A 12223-nucleotide genomic window follows, 5' to 3' on the forward strand; every position below is an offset into this window, starting at 1 on the left:
TTAATCTCCAGAAAGGAATCAGATGACCTCTAAAGCTTGAATCTAAAGTGGAAAATATGAAGGACTTATCACATCCACAGACTGGGGAAGGCCCGTGAACGAGATCGAGGATTTATCAGAGCACAGACACGTGCGTAAATGAGCTGGAGGTCTGCTGTGCATCACACACCTCCCATCTGTTGGAGCAGCATCCAGGTTGGTCCTAATGAGGAATAATGAGCCTTCACTGAACAAAAACAACAGCCTGGGTAGGCTTCATGTCCAATTCACAGTTTAATACAACAGCAACAAATGAAGCTCACTCTTGAAAGTGAAACAACTTTATTAATACAAATTTTAAGACAACTGAGTAATGGCACTTTTACTCTCGAGGGATCTCATTGGAGGAAATGTTTAGAACTACTGAGCATCAAGTCCCTACATGCGGTAGAAAAAAAAATTAAGTAAAACTGATTAAGTACAATTCAATTTCCAAACACAGCAATAATAAAAAAATAATAAAAAAAAATAAGCACTGAGCTCTCAGTAATGAGCAGAGACTGGAATAGGAATAAACTTCAACACAGAAGTTTGTTCTCTTATGTTTGACATATTTTTCTCTAATAAATCAGAGCAGACCTGGAACTGCTTGGCCTCTGACAGCTGGCCCAGCTGTCAACATCAACACTAACAACATGTTGTTTGTGTGGGCGTGGCTGTGCACCGGGCATCAAGTCAGGGAATCCAGCTGTCCTTGGACGATTTCAAGCTGAAACAAAACAGAGGAAGATTTTGAGTTTTCACGGGGGGGAAAAAAAAACTAAAAAAAACTAGTAAACTTTCATAAAAATGTGGAAGAGAAATTCACTAACGAAAACAAAGAGAAACACAGAAATATATGAAAGTCAGAAGCGGACAGAGGGGGCGATGGATGTTTGTCAAGCCAAGCGTCTAATCAATCGGGAAGATATCCAGCATGAACACCGATATCACACACTCATACTCGAAACAAAACAAACACACCTTGTCATAGAACTCAAGGAGCTGCTGGTGGTTGAACTCAACAAAGATGTTTTCCTGAACCTGCGAACAAAAAGAAAAACACGGAATAATGAGGACGAGCCCGACAAATAAGAAACAAAGTTTGAGCAAATGAGAAACGGAGAGCAGATATGAAAGAGCGATGACTTAGATCCGCTGCAGTGGCTTCTTGTGATTTCAATAAAAACATTCATTAATTATTGCTACGGTCTGGACAACATGCACCGACTTCAAATGTTATCCATCAGGAGGTCTAAAAATACACTAAAGGTGGAGTGGCTGTCCGTTAACCTTCAGTTCTGCTGGCTCACTTTTAAAGCAACGAGGCATTTTTTTAGCCACATTTTCAGCTTTATATCCTAGTATGAATACTAATATGAAATTAGTATTCATATTTGTTACATTAAACAGAACATTTACTCTACTGCAGACTAGAGATTCCATAGAATATTAAATTTTCCTTTATTGGCTTTGTATAATTTATTGAGCACTGGCCTTCCTACCACAATGCCAGAGTCACATCTGCACTGTAATATTTTTCATAATCTGCAGAATTCCCTTCGACTCTTGGTGATTTCTGCACATAAATTCATCAGTTTCAGCCTCACAGTGGGTGACTTTCAGCTCGACACGGCATTTTTGCACATTTCTCAGCCAAGTGAGCTGCTAGGAACTCAGGCACACAACATCCAAAAGTTGTGCGCTTCTTTTTTGTGAGTTGATAACAAAGAGATCTATAAATCTTTTAACATGTAAAATTCCTTCTAAACTGAAGAGATTCATCAGTATTGTGTTTTCACATACATGTGACTTTAGGGGAAAAGAAGAGTTTTGAATGGAATATATAGGACTGTTTTAAGACAACCCACTTACAAGATGCTTCTATTTATTTATTTGACATAAAATAGTATTTTGGATCCAAAACATTAATTCTCAATGTGATATAAAATCTAAAAGTTGGCATAAACCTGCATTGTCCAGGTCCTGTATTAGGTCTTTGCCATTTCTCAGAAACTGGTCTTTTAAATATCGTTTTTCTGTTGAAGAGAGTTTTTGAGGTCAATCTCATCTGTTTTTGTTCCTTATCTTCCACTTGTTAAGCACAAACTGGAGCCCACACTGCAACATTCAAACACAAGGACTGAAAAATGAGTGAAAAGAATCCAAATTAAGAAAAGGACCTTCAGAAGTTGTTTCAACTCCAGAACTAGACACTAAAATCAAAAGCCAGACCCTCATTATGTGTTTATAGCCGGGTTCATCTCATTCCCCCGTTTTTCCTCTTTTCATTCTGATAACAATGCACGCCTTCTAAAATATAAAGGGAAGCGAGGCTCCGCAGACAGCCACCAGCCATCTCTGGACTGCTATTATCATCATCATAATCAGTCCATCAGATACAACGACAGGACAATAAGCCGCCCCCGTGAGCAGGTGTAATGGCGAAATACTTTATCTGCTGCACTCGATGTTCAGAAAAATGACTGCATGCGAAACTAATTTTAGGGTGGCACAGAATGAGAGGGGAAGACTCGTGCACTCTGTGCTTTTAGTACAACTGGGTGAAATAACTAAAAGACGAATATACAAGTTTAAAGAGAAAGAAATGTTTCAAACCACATGTGAGCCGGCTGATTTTACACTCATCTCCAGATCCCCTCCCTGCGGTTTGGTGCTTAGAGATTAAAGGAGGCTTGGGGGGCTTTGAGCTAACTGGCTGGCTGGTTGGGTGGGTGGAGAGGGTATGTGTCACAGCAAATTAACGACAGAGATATTAATTAGAAGCAACATTAAAAGATCATAAAGGAGAGCAACGAGAGCCGTTATCTCCTGTCGAAGCCCTCACTCTGCAGCACAAAGCTAAATGTAGGGCAAGCTTGAATTCAGCTGCGACGGAGGGAGCGCTGCTAAAATCCTGCCCAGCAGGAAACAAAGTAATATATTGAAGTGTTAATATAGCTAAACGAGTGATTTGCAATGCAGCCTCTCATTTCTTAAGGTGATAAATAATGCTGCGGAGGAAACAAGATTGCCGTTTTCAAGTTATTTGATAGGAAGTGAAAATTGTGAACGCCGTTAAATTATCCGAATGATGAAGAGCCGGTGCTTCCAGCAGCACTAATCTCCTCTCGCATCAGCCTCCTGTTATTGATCTCCACGGCGGCGAGCACAATCAGGACGATGAAAAAAAGCAGGCGCTGCATAATCGTTTATTTTGGTTACGAGCTTCTGGAAGGCCTGGGCCACAGAACCACCGCCGGCCCTGATGAACGAAATAAATAAATGAGGAATAAACAGACTTCAGCCAAACAGAAGTGTCTTCATCGCAGTCTGACAGGGGTGAGTCAGGGGCCAATGGAGGTGCAGTTTGCTTGAGAAATGTGTCGATCAAAACTAAACAACAAGGAAGTGAAAAACAAAAAAGCCAGACTGGATCACAGCTCCTGTCTGTTATCTCGTGGCTGAGACCGAAAGTGTGTTCATGTATGTTTGTGTGTCTGTGCGCGCATGTATGATTGCGTCGGGCCCGTCAAGTTGTTCCTGAGGGTTGGGATTTCACCAGGCAGTAACCCAACAAGCCTCTGACAGATCTAGGCTAACACTAGTGGGGATAGGATGCATCATCTTCATCATCCCAGCCTCATAAAACTGACATTAACATGTAAATACACTCATGCATGTACATACGTCTCAGTGGAAGGTCTCAAATATCATGAACAATGATTATTTTATGGAGATAGTGAAATATTCTTAAAAGTCTGTCTTTTTTTATGCACTCCCTTTGAGGTTTTGCATTTTTTGCTACATTAGAACCAGAAACTTCAATTTATTATGAGAGGCTTTTGTGCAAGAAACCATCAAAAACTGGTGGTTATTTGTGAAGAGAAAACGCTCAATATCTTTGCTCTGATATACATGTGGGCAATAAATCAATAACAAAGTTTGCATAACTTAATCAATATGTGTTGCAACAGACTTGTGATCAATATCAATAGAATATACGTCAGAAAGTTCAATAACTTCACCAAACTCCAATCCACAACCGCACAGCATTCTGGGGAATGTATTCATTCTCACGGTTGGTGGCATAGACTCACTTGCTCCTTGGTTACCTAGCAACAAGTTGTTGAGTAACTTGTGCAACAGCACAGACTGGATCACAGACTGGATGAGGCACAGGTTTCGCCACTGTGCCTCATAACTGCTTAAAAATATTATTAATAATAAAAACAACGTAGAGTGGAAGGAAAAAAAAGTTTAGCAGCTCAACAGGAAAATGTGGATAAAACATAAAAGGTCACGCCAGTTTGGCTGCACTTCAGATGTACCAGCAAAATATGACGGTAGCAGCATCATGCTGTGGGGAGGCCATTTATTCAGCAGGTACACGATTAAGGTAAATTCAGGGCACAACTACAGGGGAGTTTGGGTAATGTGACTCAAGACAAGGAACGAGTTTCATGTTTAAGCAAGAAAATAAAATTAGAAAGTTTAAATAATTTCCAGTGTTAGTATGGCCCAGTCAAAGTCCAGATCTAAAACCAATCTGTGGAGGAAAAGATAAAAATGGCCGCTCACAGACGCTCTCGATCTACTCTCAATGAGATTGAGCAACAGCCCATCAGACTCCTGATGTTCAGGGTTTTTTGAGTTTGTCTGTCACATGAAATCTCAATGATTTTAGTGAGAAACTGTAAACATATATACTTGAATGTAATTTAGTGAATTCAAAAAGCAAGAGATTACAAACTAAATGAACAATATGAGACAAACAAAGGGAAAATAAACTCATAAAAGAAGGCAAGTAGCGTCCATAACTCAGACAAAAGCCGCAATGGGGAACTAAGTAAATATTTACATTTCATTCTCCAGCAAACACCTGACAGCTTTTAAAAATGCTGTTATTCCCAACATATCTAGAAAGCAATTCAACATGACACCCACCTCGTGTCATGCATTTAACTTTTTCCCAGACTTTATTCTCTGTCATTATGTTAGTCAGTGTAATCTCACAGTGAGACAGCCAACGTGATGAATTCAGCTAAATGTAAATGTTTCTGTCAGCTTCAACAATAATTATGTGATGAACAGTTTTATCATTCTGGGAGGATTCACCCAGAGGTTTGCCTGACATGACGGCAGACGATCTGTCCAAACACTGACGCCGTTAGACCGTCACTTGGTGCAACAAGTGACTGCATAATTATTGTTGTTATATTAGGAGGAGGCATCTCTGATTCTTGGGAGATTACTTGTTTTGTAGAAGGGATTTCCCGGCTTTCCTTATGACACCTCTGTATTCTCTTTGCCCAAATGCTTCAACCGCCTAATAGATTGTTAAAATGTTTCTCGGTGTTGGCAATGTGACTGAATGTCCAGGGTGTAACCTAATGAGTTAGAATACGTGTTGTGATGAGGCTCGTTCCTCAGCTTGAAATCAACTTTTGACAATAAAGCGGGTATTAAAAATACTTTATGTTCCTGCATTAAGATGTCTTTTTTTTTACTGGTCTGATGTAGTATTCTAATCTTAAATGTGTCAATGAGCTGCAAGTCAAAAATAATTATAATTAACAGAAAGAAAACCTTTAAAATTCAGAAATCATCTGTATACTATATCTAAATATGTAGCTACTAAGAGAAACAAACTGATGCTCAGTGGTTTAGTTCTTGGGAACAGAATGGAAGGAGATTGTGACCAAAAGAGTACACAGTGTTGCTTTTATGCCATCGAGTGCTTATTGTTGTCACTTTTCATAAGGCCATGGTGTGAAATGTACTACAGAGGCAGTTATTTACCACAAGGAAGTGGTGAGAAGGGACTGAGAGGAAGCACAAAGATGCTCCTCATCAGTTATTTGACTCAGCACAATAAAGCATAGCTGGGATTGAAAACATTTGTCAAAGCTGTGATGTCTCATGGCAAAGCACTTTAAAGAAACTGAATTTCTCATATCAGTCTGAAACAAGTACAAAATCGCAGTGGGACTGGAGAAAAGATTAGGGACTGAAGGATGACAAGGACAAGGCTGACAAAACACAAAGAAGGAACAGGAAAGATGAGAGGAAAAGTGAAAGAGGACAAAGCAAAGTTACTCAATGACAGAGAAAAAACAGGAAAAGTTGAGGAGAGGAAGAATATTAAACTATGGAGAACTTGGAGAAGACACGCGTGTGCCAGGTGCTAACGTTCAACTCTAAAATAAATATATATAAAAACTGTAGAGTGACTAAATCAGGTTTAACTTCTTTCTTGGATCTGTTATAGCCTTCATGAACAGTAGGTATTAGTGGTTGGGGCACAGTGTAAAAGGATTTCGTAAGGTTTCAAACTTAATTTTTTTTATTTTTCCATCCATCCATTGTCTCCTTGCAGGATTTCGGGTTGGCTGGTGCCTACCTCCAGCAGTCATTAGGCAAGAGCCAGAGTACACCTGGGCAGCTCACAGGGAGACATAGAGACACATGGGTTCAAGCCATCAACTAACTCACTCACTCTTTGGTTACCTAGCAACTCACTAACTCTTTGGTTACCTAGCAATGATCTGTGGAGTAACCTGCGCAGCAGCAGTTTCAAGTTTCACCACTGTGAAACATAAGTACATAAAAAAAGCAGCATAGAGTGAAATAAGAAAATTAGTCCAACACCTCCAGAGGAAACTGAGGATGAAACAGGAAAGGTCGTGTCACCAGCTACCCAATAATTCAGATATTTAAAGCAAAAAAAAACAAAAAAAAAAAAAACAATTATCAGCATCGACTGGTATTAAACACTCACATCATAAAAAGTTGTACAGCCATTTCGTCCAGTCACATTTTAGACTTGATTCCTAATTGTACCTTCATGATTCAGGTAGACTACAATATGATATGACTTACAGGTCAATGATTTTGACGATTGTTGCATTAAATATTTGTTTAGCTCACCGAAGCTTTGACTTAGAAACCCTTCAGTCTTTACAGCAGTCAAAGTTTAGGAAATGTAACCACAGTCTAGTTTAATGCACAGCAGCGTTTCTGAACATGGAGCAACCTGAGGGCATGAAGTAGATTTATGCTACATGATTACCCTCACAAAATACTTATCCTGCTGACTCTGCCAGCATGTGTTTGCTGGAGCACTGAGCTGCATCAAAACCATTACAGGTAGGAAAGAAAAACAGAACCCTGCAGTGGTGGCTGGGTCGGCTCCCTTTGGGGAAACACCTTTGTCTATGAGCCTTAACACTTGATTCAACATCTCAATATTTTTACACCTTGAAAAACAGAGCAGTGTGAGTAATAATATGAGGAAAGTTTAGGGTTTTTTTCTACCAAGGAGCAGGTCTGGCCAGTCAAAATATAAGGGCTATTGTTTACACTGTCTTGCCTATCAATTGCAAATATGGCAGCAGTTTGATTTTTAACATTTTTACTGTGCATGTGTTTTTCATACTCTATTTCTTTTTTTTTTTACATTTTTTATTCTGTGAATTTGTAAAACCTTGTAGTGCTGATTTAAGGCTAAATGTGTGAAAAACAGAGTTTGGACATTTTTTTAGTTCCCAAAGTAAAAGAAAACATATATTATTGTACTGTATGCTTCACATACTACCAACAAAATAACTGACCACTTTATTAGGTACACCTGTTCAGTTGTTTCCTAATATGTACCCAGCATGTTTTTGTATTTCATCCTTGCAGCAGTTCTGCTAAACAAACATGGCAAAGTAAAATCAACAAAACAGCATCAATAATAATAACATTTATTTAAGCAGATCTGCAATCTCTTTGTCAAGAGGGACCTGGCAAGACAGCAGCACCGTTTACAAGTGTCAGCATTTACATTCAATAATCTGTCCTTTAAATGTGACTCGTGAAGAGCATAGAAACATCCAACACAAGAACAACTCCATCACCAGCTGAAATTCTCCTGAGAGACAGAAAATAACATGCATGACATGTTTTGGCAAGTTTCCTCTGTGACTTTAAAATTTGTAACAGTTTGTCCAACTGCACTCATTACCTGGACTTCAACCTTTGTCTGGCATAAACAAACAAAAAAAAAAAGAAAAAAAAGAGGTGGAAGACACATGAGGGTAAGGCTGCTGGAGTTTGGCAAATCTTTATTCCTGAAACTCTCTGCGTCAAGACACTCTCACACACACACACACACACACACACACACACACACACACACACACACACACACACACACACACACACACACACACACACACACACACACACACACACACGCACACGCACACACGCACACACACACACATGCAAGCGCTCCCTTCCCTTTTCTGGTTCTCTTACTGTAATTGGCACACAGACACACACTTCTTTGTATTTACTTTGCCTCCCTCGGGCTCCAGACAGTCATCAATCAAAGCTAACTGCAATTGTTTTTATTACATTGTTTTGTTGCCATGGGTACACAAAAACCTGATGAGTGATAACAACGCGTCTGCATGCTTGACTACTTTTCTGTCGTTCTGCGTTCAGTCATCTAACAACAACAACAACTGCTTTGTGCACGCCTGCCTGTCAGTTAGCTTCTAAAACTCAGCTGTCTGCCAACCTGTCCCTGCCTGTCCTCTCTCCTCTCCCCGTGCCATGCCAGCCTCCTCAGAAACTTCGCCGGCTGTCACCGCCTCATTCTGGAGTCTAACTGAAGGGATGATCAATGGGAGTCACCGAACGGGGACATGTTTGTCTTTGGCCAGGAAGGCATGAAGGGCACAGGGTAGAGTTTTTTTTCCAGAAAGTTGCAACTGTGTGAAATGTTATGAAATAGCTCTGGACGGGAAGCGAGGAAGGGGAAATGAAAGGGAGGCTTAGGAAACAATGAGGCAAGGAAGGAAAGGAGGAAAGGAGGGAGAGAAAAAGGAAGGAAGAAAGAAGGAGCCAACAAAGGGAGGGAGGGAATGTGGAAGGAAAGGAGGAAGGAAAGATGGCAGAAAGGGAAACGAGTGAAGGGCGGACAACTTTTACAAAAAATGATCGGGAAAAATTTCTAGAGATACAAAAATTTGTACATATCCAGATCAGAAAAAAAACAAAAACAACAACAAAGCTCAAATTTAATTTTAGACATTTTCTGACCGTGTAGTAAAGCTGATGTTGTGCTTCAACATGCATCTGCAGTAGAACACATTTGCCTCGTTGCAAAGCTGTCAGTCACTGGAGGAGACAAACAGAAGCTGGTGCGCTGAAAAAACAATGTTTTCACATCTCGATTCAGATCTCTATTGTTTGCTTTAGAGTTACAGGTGAGATGTTTACTCTTATGTTTCCTTTCCGCTTGTAAGTTTGCTTAGTTGGAGGAAGAACTCAGAGAAACTAGAAACATGTACAAATAACAAACGGGCTCAAGCATCACAGTGTGTTTAATAACAGTCCTCTACTCATTATGGCACACTAATCTAACAAAATTTAATATATTACAAATCTAATCTGTTCTCTAACTACATTTATTGAACAAGGAGGGGCTGGCATAATAAGGTAATTGCAATAGGCTGACTACTGACCCTCAAAAATTTCAACATGTCATCCTCTATTAGTCACGGCATTCATCAAACTCAGGTGTGCGGTGAGGTGTTCCTGCAGCCAGTTAGCAGACGGGTAATTACAAGCTTACACAGACAGCACAGGATGGTTATGTTTAAATTAGATTCTCTCAATTCATACTGTGAATAATTTGGGAGTAAGTGGTCACTTATGAATGGAAGACAGTTTTTAAGAAGCCTGAAGAAACTATTGTGCATCACCTAAGGACAAATTTAGGAAAGTTCGCTGCAAATGCTGCAAAAGAACAAATTAAAGTTTGCACATCATGTCCATTTCTTAAAAGACACACAAGGAAAAATCAACTTCTTTATTAGTTCTATGTGTTAAACTAAAGTATTCCAAGGCTTGAAATGTATTATCTTAAACATTTAAGATCATAAATCAAATTTTAATATCTGACATATCAGTTACTCTCCTTGGGAGAAACAACCATGATCAAGGGCTTTGACTAGGCCACTCTAAAACCTTTATTTAGATACATCGTTAATAAGCTCTTGAGTTATTCTGGTAGAACGGCTTTTCCTAGAAAGACTCACCACTAATCAATGATTTCTCCATTTGTGGATAAAGACTCACTGTGGTTCACTGGAGCCTGAAAGAGCTGAAAACAACTTTAAGCTTTCCAAACTCATGATGTGATTTGCTCTTTGTTTCTTTTGATCAGGACATGATAGTAAGACTGGTTCTTTTCAAGTGATTTTTTTTTTTTTTTTTACAAGTTTGACAATAATCAGGACAGGACTGTAAAATTCAGCTTTTCATAAAGATCAGGAGTAATAAATGTCTATCAGGTTATTGTAGTTTGATATTTAAATTTGTTTAATGATCTAAAATGTTGAAGTATAAAAGAGCAAGATCAGAAGCAATCTGTAAGAGTGAAATTGTCTCTTTGCTACATTCAGAAGGAAATTGACCCATTTTTAAAGGTTTATGTAAATCACAGCCAGCGGTGCATTGAGGAAATTAAACTCTCGCCCTGGACAGAAACCTTATTAAATGTTTCAATTAGGAAAAACAGGATTTAATCCAAGGTCAGGAAAGCAAAAGTGTCTTTTATTGTGATTATAAATAACAAATTAGACAGTGCATCTTTATTGACAACACATAAAGCTTACAATCTGATATAATTAAAGATTAGTCAATGCTTTCTTATTTTCGGGTGAATCGGTTAATGGTGTGAAACATTACATCATCTGTTCAGCTGCAGTGCATTAAAACATCAACATCATTCAGTCAGGAATGAAAACATGCTGCCTCCCTGAGACGGTCGATTGCTGCCGCTAAACTTTAGAGGAGCGTTTTGTTCTGTTTTGTTTGATCACTTCTTCGCTCGCTGCGTTTGCGGCTTCATGCAAGAACAGGTGCGGCTCGTTTGCATCTGCTGGCTGCGTGTATTTACCACAATCTGCAAGACTGATTTGGCTTGTGTCAACTTTTCCAGGGAAGTTTCGCCCACTTGAGCATCAAACCCGTGTTTGACAATCATGTGGAAACATTATGTTTTTTCCCGACTTCTTTTAAATTTCATGCCGACTTTAGAGCAGGTTTTTCTCAACACTACTATTAGTAATATGGTTTAAAGAAGCTCAGAGTCTAACTAACTCTTCTGTGTCAAAATGGGTTACTGCATAAAATATTGAGTACTTTCAATACGTCTTAAAAGGATTCCCCTCATAAAGATGCAAAGTTTCACCTCAGAAGCAAATGTTAGGGTCATTAAATATATTGTTTCGAATGATTTTGCCTTGAAGGTAATGTTTAATCTTACTTTTCTTTTATTGAAGTATTAATCTCAACCCCCAATCATTTTTGAATCTGTAACCTGCTTCACAAAAACCTCAAAATGTCAAAATGTTTAAGCTTTGTTGCAAACTGTTGATTTAAAAACTACGACTAATATTCAGGTGTAATACGTCTCTGCTGTATTCTGCTGCTTGAAAACCCTGATCAACATTTTGTTAGAGGGCTTAAAGCTCCAGAAGGGCTGAACAGAGTTTGAATTTGGATTGTTTTCTCAGTTCCCAGAGTGTTTTCCACCCACTTAAGCAGTTTTCCAGTCTAGTTTTGGTGAGTTTTTAATGCCTCCCAGACACATCACGGACTGTTCAGGGAGTAAACTGAGGAGATCAGAGTGAAGCAGAGAACATTTTAAAATATTAAACAGGACTTTCTCCCCAATGTAGAGCAAAACTAAACATATTAATCACACACAAGAAGACGCCTTGTTTTAAAGCATCTAGTAGCCTACCAGGATAGGAACCTTTTTTTTTTCTGAGAAATGACCGACTTCAACAGGTTTCAGAGCAAAGTCAAACTTCTGTCAGCATTTCTTTTTTATCCATCCTAGCTTTTATGTCTGGCAGGGTCAATTCAGTCGATGTTCAGCAAAGTAAGTGCAAAGTCCCTGAGCTGTTGAGGCAATTTGCTCGATTCAGCAACAAATTGTTGCGGCTTAGTAAAAGCCATGAGAGAAACTGGGTCTTAGGGAGCAGAGATGCATTTGTCACCTTGTGTCTAAAAGCCTCCAACAAGAAAGTGACTTTTCCGAGATGGTACCATCTCCAAGCGGTGGAGAAAATGCAGCTTCTGTAGATTTTTAATTAGAAATCTGGTGCTGAGTAAATTATTGAATGGTGCTTTAAGCTTT

The 12223-nt window shown here is 39.2% G+C and overlaps 1 protein-coding gene across 1 annotated transcript in view; it reads right to left on the reverse strand.

Annotated features, from left to right (window-relative positions):
• Window positions 1-304: 304 nt before the first annotated feature.
• commd10 (COMM domain containing 10) overlaps window positions 305-12223 on the reverse strand; it is a 65410-nt gene continuing 53491 nt past the window's right edge. The window contains exons 6-7 of the mRNA XM_008418241.3: window positions 1003-1062; window positions 305-748 (exon numbers count right to left, since the gene is read on the reverse strand). Of these exons, the coding sequence (XP_008416463.1) occupies window positions 710-748; window positions 1003-1062 (99 nt within the window). The 3' untranslated portion in view covers window positions 305-709. The remainder of the gene's footprint in view (window positions 749-1002; window positions 1063-12223) is intronic.

This window comes from Poecilia reticulata, chromosome 9, assembly GCF_904066995.2.
Source record: "Poecilia reticulata chromosome 9, P_reticulata-male-v2, whole genome shotgun sequence".
Lineage (NCBI taxonomy): Eukaryota > Metazoa > Chordata > Actinopteri > Cyprinodontiformes > Poeciliidae > Poecilia > Poecilia reticulata.